At 33.3% G+C, this 19,527-nt stretch overlaps 1 protein-coding gene across 6 annotated transcripts in view; it reads left to right on the top strand.

Annotated features, from left to right (window-relative positions):
* STAG2 (STAG2 cohesin complex component) overlaps positions 1–19,527 on the top strand; it is a 129,546-nt gene that overhangs the window by 75,654 nt on the left and 34,365 nt on the right. For all 6 annotated transcript variants that reach the window (XM_078064337.1, XM_078064332.1, XM_078064336.1 and 3 more), the window contains 12 exons: positions 2,091–2,242; positions 4,292–4,365; positions 5,475–5,598; positions 6,428–6,526; positions 6,617–6,696; positions 11,005–11,112; positions 12,863–12,974; positions 14,706–14,823; positions 15,463–15,566; positions 16,618–16,710; positions 16,842–16,931; positions 17,509–17,712. In XM_078064337.1, the coding sequence (XP_077920463.1) occupies positions 2,091–2,242; positions 4,292–4,365; positions 5,475–5,598; positions 6,428–6,526; positions 6,617–6,696; positions 11,005–11,112; positions 12,863–12,974; positions 14,706–14,823; positions 15,463–15,566; positions 16,618–16,710; positions 16,842–16,931; positions 17,509–17,712 (1,358 nt within the window). The remainder of the gene's footprint in view (positions 1–2,090; positions 2,243–4,291; positions 4,366–5,474; positions 5,599–6,427; positions 6,527–6,616; positions 6,697–11,004; positions 11,113–12,862; positions 12,975–14,705; positions 14,824–15,462; positions 15,567–16,617; positions 16,711–16,841; positions 16,932–17,508; positions 17,713–19,527) is intronic.

The raw sequence follows: 19,527 nt of genomic DNA, 5'->3' as shown, positions 1-19,527 counted from the left end.
TTTACTTATAGGGTAACCACTAACAGAACACTCTCCTCCCTCCCCCGTGAATTACTGGGAATGCAATGATATTTTCAGTTTTGATTCTTTGCAGGTATACTATAGTTAGTATATGGTGATTTTCTTGTGTTAAACCTATTTGATTACTATGCCACAGAAAGGGAAAAGAGGTGGATAGGAATGTGTTGAATTCTTGAAAGATGTTTTATCAGGGAAGATATTGACAGCAAATTTGGGGAGACCGTTAAGTCATTTTGGATATGTAGTCCTAATGACCTTTATTTTGTCTGTGATGTGAGCTGTTCCTCCTGGTTTGATGGTCCCTGTAGGATGATGATTACTCTTTACACCACAAAAGTTTATTTTTCTTAGGTTTCTGAGTAACTTTAGACTGAGCTAAATTCTTTGCTTTTTGAAATGAGTTATATTTTTAAGCCTCACACAATTCTAGAACAGTGATTTTTGGTGTTGGTGTTTATAAAATCTTTTGGTTTCTCCTTTGTGGTAAAGGTAAAATTGTTGATACACTATTACTGAATATGTACTTTTTGGTTTGAGTTTGAAAAAATCAACTAGGCATTCATTGTTATTATAGTATTATAAGCCTTAATGGTAGAATATATTGATTGACACAAAAATTTTTCATTCTCTAAGTGTGGGGATATTTTTTTCCTTTATTTTCCTAAAGAATTAAAGCTGTACTTTTGCTAAATCCTCCATTTTCAAAAAACAAAATGCAGGTAATCTGGGGGAAGGAGGTGGAGGAAAAAAAAATGCAGGCAATCTTTCTATAGGATTTTTGTTTTTAGGTTGGAAGTCACAAAATATGAATGTGATCTTGCTCTATGAACTTAGGTAGCATTTAATGTTAAGAACTTGGTGGCTAAAGTAAATTAAAATAAGTATGATGGCATAAGGTGAATAATTTAGATCAGAATAACAAATTGGTTTGCTGAGGGAATGAAATAGCTCTGAAGAGAAAGTTGAGAATCCTTTTTAAAGAGACCCAATAGCCACAAATTGAGATTTAGTTTTGTGGTGTTCTCTTACGCAATGAACCAGATCTGAGAAATAGTCTAAAGTAAACTAAAAAGGCATAAAATGGTGAGATATTTCAATTAATAAGTTTTTTTTAAGATTTTATTTATTTATTTGACAGAGAGAAAGACAGCAAGAGAGGGAACACAAGCAGGGGGAGTGGGAGAGGGAGAGGGAGAAGCAGGCTTCCTGCGGAGCAGAGAGCCTGATGCGCCGGGCTCAATCCCAGGACCCTGGAATCATGACCGGAGCTGAAGGCAGACGCTTAACGGCTGAGCCACCCAGGCGCCCCCAATTAATAAGTTTTAAATCACAGACAGTCTTGTCTCAGGAGCAAGGGTTCAGTAACAGAAGGTGGGGGGATCTGGAGGAAGTGTAATAAAACGCACTTTATTGAGTGGTATTTTTCTTTGTACTTTGACTTTTCATCTAGATCTGTTCTTCGTAATTTCACCATTGTCTTTATGATGATATGTAATAGAGTAAAATTAAAGGAAATCAAATACTGATGAAACTAATATTTTACATATTGTAGTTTGATATGAAGCATTCAAGCTCCCTCTCCCTTTAGTAACCAAGATAGCTAAGTGACTGCCATAGGAACCAAAATTTACTGAGAAGGTGAATTATGACCTCTGAAAAAGATCATTGTAGGGGACACATTTTAGAATAGTGGGATTTGAGTGTAGTCTGAAGTCAGATCACCTAGTTTTGAATACTGGTTTAACTACTTATGTGAACTGTGTAATCTCAGGGAAATTTCTTAATCTCCGTGGACTTCAGTTTCCTCATGAATGAAATGGGGATAATACTTCACTTTAAGGGCTTTTGGGGGAGGATTAGGAGATAATCCATGAAAAATACTTAACATAGGTAACTGACATACAGTTAAGTATTCAGTACACATTAGCTGTCATTGTCATTTGTAGCAGCTGTATTTTTCTATTAGAAGCAGAACAGCCCATCTTGTCTTTAATTTCTCTTAATTTGATAGTAAATTGTAGATTTTTGCATCTGTGAGACTAATTTCAAAATTTTCCATTTAAAAATAGCTATGAAGTTGATGACAGCTTTGGTGAATGTGGCACTAAATCTTAGCATTAATATGGATAATACACAGAGACAGTATGAGGCAGAACGGAATAAAATGATTGGAAAACGAGCCAATGAGAGGCTAGAACTTCTGCTACAGAAGCGGAAAGAGGTAAACTTTTGTATTGAATATTTGAGCTGTTATCCATGACCAACTTTGATCATTAATTACGATATAATGTTGCTAGTTCATCAGATAAATTTTTTGGAAAGATTTAAATTTAAATAATATTTCAAGTTGTTTAAATGTCTAGTTTTGTTGACTGTCCATGCCAACAATACCTTTTGCTTATATTTTCTTTCTGTGTAGGCTAGGGTGAAGAGTTTAAGGCTTTCAGTAAGGTCCTAGGCCAGTCAGACAAGTTGTTTTAAGCCTTAGTATTATTCATGTCTGCTGTGAAAATGTCTGTCCTAACTTCCCTGAACTAGTTGTCAGGATGAATTCAAGTTTCAGTTATATGACATCACTTTGAAAAATAACTTACAGGCTATTTATGGTTTCTCAATTGCTACCTTTTTTTTTTTTTGTGGTATAGGTGGCAGTTGATTAACATGACTGATCACCAAATTTAACTTTGAATGAGGAAGATATTTTTCATTCTTATGCTAAATATTTTTAAGAAGGGGAGGGGCAGAGGGAGAGAGAATCTTTTTTTTTTTAATTTTTTTTTTTTTTGGAGGGGGTATTTTAAGCAAACGCCACACCCATCATGGAGTCCAATGCGGAGCTCCATCTCACAATCCTGAGATCACAACCTGAGCCGAAATCAAGAGTCGGAAGCTTAACCGACTCGGGCACGCCCTAAATAAAATCTTTCAATGTTGTGTTTGTGATTTTAATTTCTTCTTCATTAGTGATACAGTATTTTGCTATCTGATATTGGCGATGTTTATGTTTATTTCTAATAGGCAAAATCTGATGTTCCAAAAACGTTAGTAATACATTTGAGGTAATATTTGCCATGGTAATCCAGAAATTACTACTTGATTTTGACATATTTGGGGTTGGTAGTAGCTGTAATTTTTAGTTGGTTATTTCTGAGATAGTGAATAACTTTTTAAAATGCCCTGACTCAACAAAAGCCTAAAAATCTTGTCAATATTTCCCCCCTACCTAAATTCCTCATCTTTTTCCTATAGTTTGAAATGAAGAATCGGCCTTTATTCCTCTTAATTTGTAGTTATTAAATTTCATCAGATGATTTATTAGGTAAACATAATGCACGTCTTAGGCCTTGAAATTATGGCCCAATTCTTAGACATAAATTTAAGACTGTGAGCACTGAATGAGTGGATATAGGTAAAAGGATTTTGAGATTAAAATTCCTGTGCAAATACAAGATATTGATACTTCTGGGTTAGGGTTAAGTTTTTGACCACCTTGTACCTTTGACTATCTGTGCTAATGAATATAAGAAGTGTACGCCCTTGTTAGCATTATTTGGAAATGCAAGAATATATCCATGAAAAGAAAAAAATACATTTTACAAAAGTGCAGAACATAATAAAAGAGCTAATTGATACTTAGACTGGGAGAAAGATATTTCTCCTAACTCTCAAACTCAAACAATTTTGTCTTAATTCTCAAACTCTGAATTGAAAATAATGGGAGTAGGTAAGTAAACCAAGATTTTGAAATGTTTACTTGATTATTTAAGGTGAGCCTTGTTTCCTTCAAAAGAATTTAGCAGGGTAACTTTCTACCAAATTATTTTACTCAAACCTCTTTTGTTCTTTGAGCAGACACTAGTTAACATTACTTTTCTTTTTCAGATGATAATGACCAAGATAATGAAATATTACTACGCTTTTTTGATATGAACATATATGTTATATAATAGATGATATGTGTTGTAATAAATTACTTAACAGATTTTTTATGTGCCTTTTTGCAATGGAAATTTGTGAGCCTTAGAAAAGGGTAATCTGCCAGCTAAATATTAAAAGCCAAGTCAAATATTCCAGGTATCAAGGGACTTTAGCTACCTGACCTACAACAGCTGTTAATTTTTCTGTGTGGTTACTGTTGTCTAGTAGAATTAAAAATTAGATGTAATCACCAAAACACTGGAGAAACCTGTATTTGTACTTGTAATGACTTTTAGATGTTATTTTGGTTGTATTCCATTACAATTGAAAAGAAATAATGTATTCTTTTCAGCTTCAGGAAAATCAAGACGAAATAGAAAATATGATGAATGCAATATTTAAGGGAGTGTTTGTACATAGATACCGGTAAGTCAGGACATTTTTTCTGTGTAATTCTTACTCTAGTCAGGTTTGGATATTTAGTGGTTTAGGCAGTATAAAGTAGTAGAAAGAGCATTGGAATAAGATCAGTGTTAGAAGGTAAGGTCTTCCACTGATTGAGATATTCTAGTTAAGTTATTTAACTGCTCTGAAATTGATATTTCCTCACTGAAAAATGGGGTAATGTGCTTGACTAGTACCTGCCCAGCAGATGGAATCTACTTCTATGATTAGGAGTCAGGGTACAAAATACTTAATTGCTTTTGGATGTACTATGTTAGTAGAAACTATATATGATGGTTCAGGACTCTTATCATTTGCATGTTGGGAAAATTTGGATAGATTTAAGTATTTTCTCTTACTATTTTGAATGAGCAGAGGAAAGAAGTAGGTAATCTTATATTTCTGCTGTAACCTATTCTTTAAATGTTAGTGGTATTTTTATTCAACTTCTCCCTCACTTCCTCAACTTGGCAGTTATTGAATCACTTTCTTTGTAATGTCTCTTGGTCCATTCTTACCTTTTTGTTTCTGTTGTCACCATTATCTTAGTCTATTCCTCTATCATTCTCATACCTAGAGATTATTGAAGTTTTCCTAAAACATTCTTTTGTTGTGTTATTCCTCTGCTCAAAAGCTTTCAGTGACTCACCTAGTACCTACAGGATGAATTCAAAATAATTTAGTGTGACATTCAAATCCAAATGAAGCTTGGCCTCAGTGTTACATGTAACTAATTCTCTCCTGGAAAATTGTGCTCTAACCAAACTAGTGTGCCTGCTGTCTTCTGAACACACCATGCCCAGCAGGTGTGAGCAGAGGCTGGGATATTTCATGGTATAAAAGGTGGGGGTCTAATTTTGTTTGTATTTTTATTTAATTTTAAATATTTATGTGTTGAGAATTATGCTTTGCCAGGTAGTCTGTAAACATTTAGGGGATCATGCTTCAGTTCTACTTTTAAATCCCCAGTAATCTTTTAAGATAGTGGTATGTTCATACTAGGTGTGAAGTATTTGGCAGCTCTTGGATAAATCACAAATCCTGATGTTATAGTGGCACTAATATACATAATTTTTCCTTCCTCCACTCAGTGATGCAATAGCTGAAATTCGAGCTATTTGCATTGAAGAAATTGGCATTTGGATGAAAATGTATAGTGATGCCTTTCTAAATGACAGTTATTTAAAATATGTTGGCTGGACTATGCATGATAAGGTAAGATACACCCTTACAGAATGTTTATCTGTCTACACATAGGCATAGCTATCTAGAGCTCTCATTCATAATGAGTTATCTGTGTATAGGTATACCTGGAACCACATTCCTATAGACCTTTCTCCTTTATTGTTTTCTGTCTGCTCCATGAAAACATGGTCTCTATCGCATAAAGTCCCCTAGATTTTTTTAATCTTGGTAACTGATTTAGACTTCAATCTTGAATTACTTTTTGTAGTGAAACAAACATTAGAATCATGTAGGTGGTAGTGGTTAGGCATTTCTTAGAGCTGTAAGAAGAGTCTTTATTCTTACTATATGAGTGCTATATACTTTTTGAAATTTTTCTAACTTTTCTTCTCTCTTCATAAACATGTATCTTAGCCAGATCATAAATTACAACTTGGTCTCTGGCATACTTTTATTTTATTTTATTTTATTTTATTATTCTGCCTTTCTCTTAGGCTGCCTCTTCACTAGCCTTGAAGTTCTTTGCATGTATCCTTTACAAATACTACTTTCTGTAAAGGAAAACTTACTGTGAAATATGCTACCATTGTCTTTCACAATAGTATTGCTCTGAACAAATTTTCAAAAAATTTTCATTTGACATACAGAAATAGTAACCCCAAAGGTATTTAGTATTAAATGTATGTATTGATTTCCTATTTTTTCATTATCAAAGATGAGAGTTTTTGAAAATGAGAGTTTTGAAGAATTGTATGGAACATATTTAAAAATCTAAAGTAAAAGATACTGTGTATGTCTTGAATATTCAGGTTGAAAATATGCAGAGTTTTAATGCATTTTCTCCTCTTGCTTCATTTAGCAAGGTGAGGTAAGACTCAAATGTCTCACTGCTCTACAAGGGCTTTATTATAACAAAGAGCTTAATTCCAAACTGGAGCTTTTTACCAGTCGGTTCAAGGTTAGTATTACTTTAAGTATTTAAAAATTACCTGTTGTTTGAAAATATTTTTCTCTTACTTTAAAAATATCTTAATTTTTTTGTCCTTAGGATAGAATTGTGTCTATGACCCTTGACAAAGAATATGATGTTGCAGTACAAGCAATAAAATTACTTACTCTTGTTTTACAGTAAGTATGTACTTATTGCATATTACTAATGTCCAGATATTTAAATATTACATTAGACAAGATGGTTTAAATTTATCTGGTTCTAAATTTTAATAACTTAAGACATGGAATTTTTGCAGCTGGAAGTTCAGTTTTCTCATGTAAGATTGAGTAAACTGAAATAAGGAACCATTAGACTAGAAAATTTTAACTGAGCTAGGAATTCCTGTGTTCCCATTCTAATGATCAGTTTCCTTTCCATTTCACGGTCTTAGGTGCCCTTGAAAAAAGTTAAACACTTGAGTGTATTAAATGTGCTTATTATATTTTGTTACACTTTTAGAAATTAGTATTTACTGAAATTTCTCTGGAAACAATCTGAGTTTAAAGCATTCTGTTATGTTAAAATGTAGTAGTAATGATGCAGTTGTTTCCTTTTTAAAAAATTTACCATTTTAATTAAAAAAAAATTTTTTTTAATTTCTAATTGAAGTGTAGTTGGCAAATAATATTAAGTTCATTTCAGGTGTACAACATAGTGATTTAATAATTATATACTTTATGAAATGCTCACCACAATATGTGTATTACGGTATTACTGACTATATTCCCTATGATGTACTTTTCATCCTTGTGACTTACTTATTTTATAACTGGAATTTTGTACCTCTTAATTCCTTCACCCATTTCGCCATTCCCCTACTCCCCTCCCCTTTGGTAACAGTGCATGAGGCTTCCTTTTTTTCCATTCTTGCCAACACTGTTCTTTCTTGTCTTTTTGATATTAGCCATTCTGACTGGTGTGAAGTGATACCTCATTGTGGTTTTGATTTGCATTTCCTTAATGATTAGTGATGTTGACCATCTTTTCATTTGTCCGTTGGTCATCTGTATGTCTTTGGAAAAATGTCTATTCAGGTCCTCTGCCCAGTTTTTAAATCAGATTTTTCTTCATTTTTGATGTTGAGTTGTATGAGTTCTTTATAAATGAAAACAGTATGGAGGTTCCTCAAAAAACAAACAAAAAGACCCTAAAAATAGGAGTACCATAGGATCCAGTAATTCCACTTCTGGGTATTTACCCAAAGACAATGGAAACACTAATTTGAACAGATACATGCACCCCTATGTTTATTGGAACATTATTTACTATAGCCAAGACATAGAAGCAACATAAGTGCCCCATCAACAGATGAATGGATAAAGAAGATGTGGTATATATATATACAATGGAATATTAGTCATAAAAATTTTTAGAATTTTAAGTACATTTTAAATGTACAGTTTAGTAGCATTTAGTATGTTCACCTTGTTGTGAAGCCATCACCATTATGCATATCCAGAACTATTTTTAATCATCCCATACTAAAACTTTGTACCCATTAAACACTGATTCCCTATTCCTTCCTTCCTGCCTGGCCCCTGGTGACCACTGTTGTACTTTTTATCTCTATGAATTTAACTATTTTAGGTAATTCACATAAGTGGAATCTTACAGTATCTGTCCTTTTGTATCCGGCTTATTTCAGTTACCATGGTATCTTCAGAGTTCATTCATGTTGTAGCATGTAGATTTCATTTACTTTTGAGGCTCAGTAATACTCCGTTGTATGTTTATACCACATTTTATTTACCCATTCATCTGTCAGTGGACATTTAGATTGTTACCATGATCCAAATAATAATTGCCAAAGGGTATTTTTTTTAACCTAGCATGCTACTTCTGACACTCCTATGGAAAATTCATCATGTAATAGTAGCCACTGAAATTGTGATAAAAACTAATGTGTGATGACTGCCCAGTATCATTTTAAGTCATACTGTGTAAAACTATAGTAATTTTTAAATTTTGGTACTGGTGTGTGAATAGACTGATTAGTAGCAGAGAATAAAGAATACAGACAAACACAAACAAATCCAGGAACCTAGTATAGGGTGAGGGTGGCATTTCCTTTAAGAAAATAAATGGTTTTGGGGCACTTGGGTGGCTCAGTCGGTTGAACATCTGCCTTCGGCTTGGGTCATGATCTCAGGGTCCTGGGATCGAGCCCCACGTCGAGCAGAGCAGGGAGCCCGCTTCTCCCTCTGCCTGCCGCTTCCCTTGCTTGAACGTGTGCTCTCTCTCTTGCTGTCAAATAAATACATAAAATCTTAAAAAAAAAAAAAAGATAAATGGTTTTGTGACAGCTAGGTTCTATTTGGGGAAAAATTAAATCAGATTCCCATCTCATTCCTTATACAAAAATAATTTCCAGATGGATGACATGTTTAAATGCAAGTAAATGAAACCATTAAAGTACTAGATGAAAACTTGGGGAGGATTAAACGTTTTTATTTTTGTTTGTTTTATATGTAAAATGAGCAAGAGCTCTCTGAACATGACATAAAACCTAGACATAAAAAAATCATTGAATTAACTACATAAAAATGAAAAAATGTCTATATGACATAAAATACCATAAACTCAGAAAACCAATGACAGATTGGTCAAAATATTTTTATCATTGGAGTCAATTTTAGTAAATTAAAGGATGGAAACCTAATAATGGTCAAAAGTTAAGAGAACCAGATCATGGACAGAAAGAAAATTAAAAAATATATGAAAAGATGTTTAGCCACACTCAGAGACAGGTAAATTAAAATGAGATCATTTTTTAACCTGTTGCTTGACAAAGATACAAAAGTGTTTGGTAATACACTGTGTTGTTGAAGCTGTGCAAAAACAGGTCTTTAAAACACTGTGATGGGGGACTATAAATTGGTATAATCCCTTTGGAGAAAAGCTTGGCAGTATCTATATTCAAAATTTTAAATGCTCACATTCTCTAACATAGCATTGTTTGTAATAGAATTATTGAAATAGCCTAAATGATTATCAGTAGAGGAAGAATTAAATATGTAAGATAATAGCTATTTTGAGCAGTCTAAACTATTGCATTTTCTTTTTTAGTTGGACTTAAAAAATTATAAATATATATACATGTTATGAAAGTATTGAAAGAATTATGAAATAAGAAAGTAATAGTACTCTATATGTATTTCTGTAGCTGCTTCTTCCTCAATACCCTGTGGACATCTTTCCTTATTTCTCATATTTTTATGAAGGATAATAGACTCATTTATGTTGATTCAGCCATTATAAATACCTAATAACTGAAAGTTGTCAGGAACATTCCTTCTCAAACAATGAAAATGAGTGAACTGCACATTTAACTATACTTTAACTGATTTGATTCAATATATGTCTTTTCATTATAAAATGACACAGGTGGTTTTTCCAGTAACAATTCAGTATTATACATAGAGTATCTTAAGTCAAAAGGCTTTCAAAACTTGAATTTTAACATTTTGGTTTTGTTTCTCTCAAAAAGAAGTAATATTTCCTTAGGCATCAGACTTCTGGAAACTTTGAGCACAGCAGAAAACCAAAAAGGATCTGAACTCCTCAGCTGATCATCTAATGTACTTTAGACTTTTTTTTTGCTGGTGGTGGTCCTATGGTTCTCAATTTACATAGAGTGCTAAAAACCTAGATTGTTTATTTCACAGCAGACGGAAAGCATATTAGGGGGTAAAGAGCTGCCAGACACCGGGACCCTGAAAGCAGAGTCTGTAAGGGAAGAACTCGACGAGGTTTACCCTGGGGTACTGTGATTGATGGGCCTAATAATGACTTTTATTTACCAGGAAGATTTTATTAGGTTTATTTTGTTTTTTAAAAATAAGATCAGGAAAATGAACACTACATTTTAGTAAGATTTTTCCAGTGGTAGATGGTAATTAAAGGTCTTTGGCATTTAAATGTTGATTATTTCAAAAAACCATTTGCATTTCCTCATATGGTGTTTAGTACATGGTGAAGTATTCATCATTGTGAGATAATTGGGCTGTTAGTATATTTTAATGTGATCTTATCTCGTTAATATTACTGTGAAATATATACAGAGTGTTTTCTGTGATTATTAACTCTAAGCTCTTAGAATGCCACCACTTAATTTTTTTACGTTAGTTTATATTATTTTGTCTTCCTTTCTCTTTAGCATCCTTGTCACATTGTTACTTCTCTTCAACATATATTTCTGTATTCTGGTATTCACTCTAATTTGACCTCCCATTGATCTTAGATGTTGACAAAATATTCAGCTCTTTTGTCAGGGCATGCTTTTACTGACAGATGATAATCAGATAAGGTCAATTTTTCTTTTTCTTTTTTTAACACAAGTAGTGAAAAGTGTATTATTTTTAATGTACAAGCATGGATCGTGGTACTCAGTATCCTTAAAATTAAGTCATTGAAACTGCTACTGCTCTTTTTTTTTTTTTTTAAAGGAGTAGTGAAGAAGTTCTTACTGCAGAAGATTGTGAAAATGTCTACCATCTGGTTTATTCAGCTCACCGGCCAGTAGCAGTAGCAGCTGGGGAATTTCTCTACAAAAAGTAAACCTATATTTTTGTATTTTCTAAAGTATACTTTTATGATAGTAATTTTATTGTACTGTAATCGATACTAAAAATATATATAATTCATTTAAAAAATTATTCATACAGGTCAAGTAGAAACTTTCACATTTTACTCTTTCCTTTAAAGGTTTCAATTCTCCAATTTACTTGGTTTGTAGAAGTTAAATCTTCAAAGGGAAATGTCTTTTATTGAATAAAATACATAAACATATATAAAATATATAAAAATATACCTAACTACATCATCATGTTAAGACCTTTTCCTAATTTTTCATTGTTTTCTCCAATGTCAGCTTCTAACTATTGCCCTATTATAATATTTAGTCTTAAGCCTGTTACTGCTTGCTTTAGAAAATATTAAAAGGTTTTGCTTCACGTGTTTGATATAGTTTGACATAAGAATCCCTAAAATCCTATAGTCCTTTTTATGTTGGTATAACACCTCAGATTAAGTAGTATGGATAGCGGTGTGAATATCTGACCACAGAAAACATTGAGCAAGTGTTATGTAATGGCTTTTATTTTATTTATTTATTTTTTAAGATTTTATTTATTTATTTGAGAGAGAGTGAGAGAGAGCACAAGAGCAGGGTGGGGGGGGGGCAGAGGGAGAAGCAGACTCCCCGCTGAGCAGGGAGCCCGATGTGGGACTCGATCGCCCTGAGCCGAAGGCAGACGCTTAACCGTGTAACCACTAACTCAGTTGGTTAAGTGTCTGCCTTCGGCTCAGGTCATGATCCCGGGATACTGGGATCAAGCCCACTGTCGGGTTCCCTGCTCAGTGGGGAAGTCTGCTTCTCCCCTTCCCTCTGCCCCTCTCCCTGCTTGGGTGCTCTCTCTCTCATTCTCTCTCTCAAATTAATAAAGAAAATCTTTAAGAAAAAAAAAAAGAAAAGATGGTTTCTCTTAAAAAAAAATAAAGAGAACAGTTTGAACACATGGACTAAACTATATCTTTGTAAGATTTTATTAAAATGCCTGTTTGGGATGGGGGAGTGTTAGAGTACATGATGTAAAATGTTCATACTCCAGTTTCTATTTATTGCTACCCAGTGATATTTCTTTGTTATTTATAAGGAAAAACCACCATGATATCCATAGAAAGAGGCCACTGAAGTCACTTTGAGACAATTGTGCAAGAAGGATAGAAGGAAAATAAATGTTCAGTTTTAAAGAGATGAATATCATAGATTAATGTGCATAAATGGTATGGGCTAGTGTAATACTTCTACAAAAGGAAATGGTTGCATAAAATGCAGTAATGTTTTTAAAAATCCAGGGGCGCCTGGGTGGCTCAGTCAGTTGGGCATCTGCTTTTGGCTTGGACTTTGGTCTGAGGGTCCTGGGATTGAGCCCCACAGCAGGCTTCCTGCTCAGCGGGGAGCCTGCTTCTCCCCTTCCCTCTGCATGTTGCTCCCCCTGCTTGTGCTCTTTTGCTTGCTCGCTTGCTCGCTCCCTCTCAAATAAATAAAATCTTATAAAAAAGAAGTAATCCATAACTCCATAAAATTAACTTGAGAAGTTAATTTGAGAGGACTTAGAAGTACCATTAAGTATGAAATGAAAAAGGTTTATAGCTATTATTTACTTGGGTATCATGTTGGAGAATACCTACCCAGGTCCCATTTACTCTCTTTTATTAGATGCTTAAATATGAATTTAATTTTTTAAATTAGGAAATAGGGTTTTTTTTGTTTTAAAAGTAAATACTTTGTCTTGATCATAGGCTCTTCAGTCGTAGAGATCCAGAGGACGACGGTATGATGAAAAGAAGGGGACGACAAGGTCCAAATGCCAACCTTGTTAAGACATTGGTTTTTTTCTTTCTGGAAAGTGAGGTTAGTTGATGTTGTTCATTTTATACTTATGTTCAAAACAATTTGGAGAAGGGGTTGAAATAACGTACATCTTAAAATCTTCCATATATCACAGTAAATCTTGGATATAATAGGGTTGTACCCATTACACAAAATTAAAAAAAATTCTTTTAGTAAGATGTTCAAATAATAGGATTTATGTATAGTACTAAGAGTATGAATTTTGGAGTCAGAAAGACCTGATTACCAATTGGGCCCCTCTACTTACTATTTGCATAACTGGTTTAGTTACTTAATCTTTCTAAGCCTCATTTTCCTTGTAAATATGTGGGTAATAATTTCTTAGGTATCACTGAGCTAATCCATGTAAAACTCTTTATTTTTCATGTGAAACTCTTAACACAGACCTTGCACTTTGTTCTCAATATTTGGTACCTGCTTTATTAATTTTGTTGTAGATAGGGATTTACATTTAACATCAGCTCTTTTAGGTTTCCCTCAGGTTGAAAATTTGCCTGTTAACCAGAATTTGAGAGGATCCAACGTACATTTTTGGTGTTCATATTATGTATTATTCAATCAGTTTTAGGGTCTTTTAAATACATTTTTAAATTTTTTCTGTATATAGAAATACAGTTGGTTTTTGCATATTGACCACTCATCTGTAACTTTGCTAAATTCACTTATTTTAGTAAGGTTTTAATAGATTCCTTGGGATTCTTTATAATAATGCAGTCAAGTCATTTGCAAATAACGTTCAGTTTACTTCTTCCTTTCTTACATTTATGCCATTTTCCCCTGGCCTTACTGAACTGATTAGGACATCCAGTAGAATGTTGAATAGAAGTGGTGAGAGTGGACATCTTTGGATTGTTCCTGATCTTAGGGGAAAGGCATCCAGTATTTCTATATTGTTATTAGTGATAGGTCACATGGTAGTTGTTTATATTGAGAATGTTTCCTTCTATCCCTTTTGTTGAGTTTTATCATGAACGGATGTTGAATTCTGCCCAGTGCTTTTTCTGAGGTGATTATTTTATTGAGATGATTATTTTATCCTTCATTATATTAATATTTGAATTATGTTGACTGGTTTTTTGAATGTTGAACCAACCTTGAATTCCTAGGATAAAACCTACTTGGTCATGATCTATTATCCTTTCTATATATTGCTGGTTTTGCTTTGCTGGTTTTTTGAGGATATTCCCTCTATGTTCATCTTAGATGTTGGCCTCCATATTTTTTTATTTGTAATGTCTTGGACAGGTTTTGGTATTATTGTAATGATAGTCCCCTAAAACAAGTTGGGAAGCTGTAGGGCCTTTTAGGCTTCACAAAACGAAGATAAATAATATGCTTATATATTGAATTGATAAACTTTTTTTTATGTTTTAAGTAGCCATTATCCCTCCTGTTAAATTAAATTCATAGTATATTTTATAACTGAGTGTGGTTAACTCATGTAATATTGAGTCCAAATAGGCACTAAATATACATGCATATAATCTTTTCAGAATTAATTTTCTGGTTAACTATTGTAATGATTATTGTGAGACATGTTTAATGATACTACCCAACTGGGTTTACTTATACTCAGCCAGCTAAGGCAGTTTCTTTGTCCTGTTTTCCATTTGACCTCAAAAAACAGATTGCTGTTTGGGTTTGTACATGGTGCCAACAAAGTTTCCATTCTTTTGAATTAAGGCTAGTATGCTATTTGTCTAAGACCACATTGCTCTTTTTTAATTTTAGTTACATGAGCATGCAGCTTACCTTGTGGATAGCATGTGGGACTGTGCTACAGAGCTACTGAAAGACTGGGAATGTATGAATAGCTTGTTGCTGGAGGAGCCTCTTAGTGGAGAAGAAGGTAAATGGCTGTTTAGTTAATGGTATTTTGTTGTCTAGTCAGTTTTAAAACTAGATTTTACTTATGCCATTTGTTTATCTTTAATATTAAAAAGTAATTGAGAGTGCTTGCTTATTAACATCTTTAATATTAAAAAGTAATTGAGGGGTGCCTGGGTGGCTTAGTCGGTTGGGCATGTGATTCTTTCTCAGGGTCCTGAGATTGGGCCTTGTGCTGGGTACGGAGTCTGCTTGAGATTCTCTCCTTCTCCCTTTCTCTCTACCCCTCCCCCGCTGGAGTGTTTTCTCGCTCTCAAATAAATAAATCTTAAAAAAAAAAGTACTTGAAAATCTTTGTGAATAATTTTGTTTTCATATACACGAATATTACGAAGAAAGATATAGTTGCTGTCAATATTGAATTTTTAAAAAATTTTTCTGGTATCCGTGTTCATATTTTCTTTGGTTAAATTGTGGACCAGTGGTACACAGATTTGTACTGTTCAGTAAACAAGTTCTCATCCTATCTGTGATACAGTAATGGGATTTTCTTTAGTATATTAGGTCAGATTCTGTCACAGGCAGAAGGATTGTTATGTAATACTTAAAAGTAACATATAGGGAAAAGAAATAGGTTAATTCTTTCTGATTTTTTTTTCAGCACTAACAGATAGACAAGAGAGTGCTCTGATTGAAATAATGCTTTGTACCATTAGACAAGCAGCTGAATGTCATCCCCCTGTGGGAAGAGGGACAGGAAAAAGGGTATGTTGGTATAGTTTCACTATTCTAAGGTGTGTTTCTTCTTTTGATTATGATTTTAAAAATTCTTGCATGTAACTATAGAGCCAAATTTTTGAATCTTACACTTTATTTTTCAGATGATCTTTGCTAATACATATGTGTTAGAAGTAAATTTTAAAGTATTAGCAATGGGAAATTTGAGTTCTTTCCATGAGATACTTTGTTAGTTACTACAGGAGATAAAGTGATTGACTGCTCTCAAGACTGATTCTAGCTCACCGTTTTAGAATTGTGCATTTTTGCATTTTGGTTTATTTATAGATTTGCTTTCTTTTCCTTTTAATAAAAATCAGGAATTAAAACATAATTATTCATCAAAATGGAGAAATTCCTATTTCCCTGGATTATATTTTAATGCATCACTGCAAAGTTCACATATATTTGTATTGTAGACCAACAACTCCACAGCCTTTGAAAGTTTTTTGATTAAGAGGCACAAAAATATATGGTTTGTTACATAGTATACATCTATATATATGTGTCTGTGTATAGCAAACAAAAGTTCTTCGAACAATACTTATGGTATGTGACGCATTCTATTTTATTTTGTTTTCTTTTTTTTCCTTTTTCTAATTGATGATAGAATTCATGCTGTCATGAGTGAATTCATGTTGAATTCATAACCCATGCATCATGGCCCACAGCTTAGAATAGGCTGAAATGCTACTCAGTCCCATTGTTATATAAGCTCCTAAACTACATTTCCTTCCTAACTGCTGCTTTATTTGTCTAATGGTAGCGTTGGTTACTTTAATTGGGTATTGGTTTTGCCTCTAGAACTATTCCAAGTTTTTTTTTTTGCTGTTATTTTAGGTGGCTTTTTAAAAAATATTGTGCTCGTTATAGTTATTCTTTGTTACTTTTGGGTTTCATGTTTTATAGTAGAAATTTTGGTATCTGTCATTTAAAATGTAGTTTCATTACTTATTTTGTATGTCTTAACTTAAACTTGAGCATCTAACAGTGTTACTAGGTTTAATAAATACTTAAAAGCATCGTTGTGCTACTTTAGGTGCTGACAGCGAAGGAGAAGAAGACCCAGTTGGATGACAGGACAAAAATCACTGAACTTTTTGCTGTGGCCCTTCCTCAGTTATTAGCTAAGGTAAGTTTGTGTAATAGACGAGTACTTGTAAGAAATTACAGGTTTTCTTTGGAAATGTCAAACTGATTTGTATTATAATGTTTACTTAACATTATTGTGATGTTTTGACATGATTTTTTTTTATTTCAAAGTACTCTATAGATGCAGAAAAGGTGACTAACTTGTTGCAGTTGCCTCAATATTTTGATTTGGAAATATATACCACTGGACGATTAGAAAAGGTACAATGTTTCCTCTATATAAAAACACCTTGAAGAAAAACTACTAGTTTTGTTCATCCCATCATATTGTTTGTTTATATTCTTGAACCTTCTAATGTTAAAGGAAACCTACATTTTATATATCTTCTTTATTTTTTATAAGTAGGATTTAGAGAATGGCATTAATGAGTCTTCCCTTTGATTCATGACCATAGCCATTTTCTCATTCCTAGCCATTATTTGACTGTATCTGAGAGATTTAAGGAGATTGGGGGTAGGTAGCTGGATAATAACAATTATAAAATGAAAGCAGTTAATATTCATTGAATACTTTTATAAATTATTTGTATTAACATTCTCACCAAAGCCCTATGAGATAGGAAATATTATTCCCATTAAAGCTGAGGAAATAAGTATATGGGTGGGTCAGTGTATTTATTTACCACGACTAGGAAAACACATCAAAATGTATGCCCTACTTGTTGTAGAGTTATTATTTTTGAAGCTTTTAAGTGTAGTCTTTCTGTGCCTGTCATACATACCTTAGTTTTTTCTAATATGTGCCTTAGTTTTAATGAAAAAAACTTTGACTTTGCAGCATTTGGATGCCTTATTACGACAGATCCGGAATATTGTAGAGAAGCACACAGATACAGATGTTTTGGAAGCATGTTCTAAGACTTACCATGCACTCTGTAATGAAGAGTTCACAATCTTCAACAGGGTAGATATTTCAAGAAGTCAACTGATAGATGAGTTGGCAGATAAATTTAACCGGCTTCTTGAAGATTTTCTGCAAGAGGTATATATTAAAAGTATTTTGTCAGTTGGGTCCCTCCCCTTGAGTAACTGAATTAGTCACCATTCCTGGTGATAGTCCCTAGCAGTATGTTGAAAAATATTCAGACATTCTGTTCTTTGATTATCATGCTACTATTACTCCTCCACCAAAATGGGAAGGTGGTAAGAATCTGTGACTTGGAGAAGATGAAAGCAAAACTAATTTCCCCCCTCCCCCCCTTTAACTTTAAAGAAATGATCTCAGAAGTTACCAGGGTTTAGCTAAACTAGAGGCTGTTAGGCAACAGGGTGTAAATGGAACAGAAAAGGAGAGCTAGACTATGGCCATGTAGCCTCAAAGTAGTCTATTTCGTACTGTTTTGGCAGTGTTAGTAAGGAAAGGTAATTAATGATCTTTGATACTGTAAAGCCTTGATAAATTGCTGTTATAGCGACTGTTGATTTTGGGGTTTCCTGTGTTCTGTTATATTTCCAAAGAAACTTAAAAGTGTGGCACTCAAATACACTAATGGTTTTTTTTTACTTTTATCTGTTTTGATTAAGGAGGGTACATGTTGAGATGAGCACTGGGTGTTATATGGAACTAATGAATCATTGAATACTACATCAAAAACTAATGTTGTACTATACAGTGGCTAACTGAACATTAATAATAAAAAAAGAAAATATGTACTTCACAGTTTAATTGACTTACATAAAATAAAAAGTCATAATTCTCAAATTAATGCATTTAGCCCTTTCCACATCACTTTTGTCATTAATGTTGCAAAGATCATATGGACTGTGTAATTTTCAGTTTTCTTGTTTAGCTGTTACTTCTTTTTTTTTTTTTTTTTTTTAAAGATTTTATTTATTTATTTGAGAGAGAGAGAATGAGAGAGAGCACATGAGAGGGGGGAGGGTCAGAGGGAGAAGCAGACACCCTGCCGAGCAGGGAGCCCGATGTGGGACTCGATCCCGGGACTCCAGGATCATGACCTGAGCCGAATAGCCGTTACTTCTTAAGCTTTCTTTTTTTGTGTAACAATCCGTGCTTATAAATTTTACTTAACTGGCGGTTTGTGCAAATAAGTTAATGTACAGTGATCACATTCTTAGTTAAAAAATGTAATGGCTCTACTCTTGGCTAGATACGATTGTGATTAGGACGAGTTAATTTAAAATCAAGCAGTGGGTTAATTAAGTTTAATTATTTGTGTAGAAAAACTAAGTTTAGAAACAAGTGTTTTTTGAGAGACTTGGGGTTCAGTACAGTATGTTTGATAGTGTTTAAAAAATTTATAAGTTTCATGCAGTAAGACTCATAAAATTTTCAAAAACTTAAAGTTACTCTCAATTGGAAAATTGATATCCAGAAAGGACTAGCGCATATCTAGGCTTTATTCAGAAGGTTTTTCCCAAATTGTTACTAGTCTGGTATGTCTTTCTTGAGCACTATGTTTCATTCATTTAGGTTTTATCTTTTAGGTATTGTCTTTATGATCTCTTGCTTGTCCTTTACTATATTTTTCTTTGTTGTCCTAATGCATTTTTTACTGTGAAAGACTAAATGTCTTCATAGTTTTATGTCAAGGTTACTTTAAGGGAGAGGGGAAAATGTCATTCAGTGTTTCTCTCTTGGGTATAATGTACCTGTGATAACAACTCTGTTGGCTCATTACTCCAGCCATATTGCTTTAAATTTGGACAGATCTAGGTATTGAATGACAAAGTTAATTTGTCGTGTTAGGCTATTCTTCCTTTTTAAGGTGGTATCACTAATGTGATAGTCTAAGATTTTTCACTTTGGTGGTTATTAAGATTTAATATTATATAT

Source organism: Halichoerus grypus, chromosome X (genome assembly GCF_964656455.1).
Source record: "Halichoerus grypus chromosome X, mHalGry1.hap1.1, whole genome shotgun sequence".
Taxonomy (NCBI): Eukaryota; Metazoa; Chordata; class Mammalia; order Carnivora; family Phocidae; genus Halichoerus; species Halichoerus grypus.
This window is presented reverse-complemented; position numbering and strand designations above follow the sequence as displayed.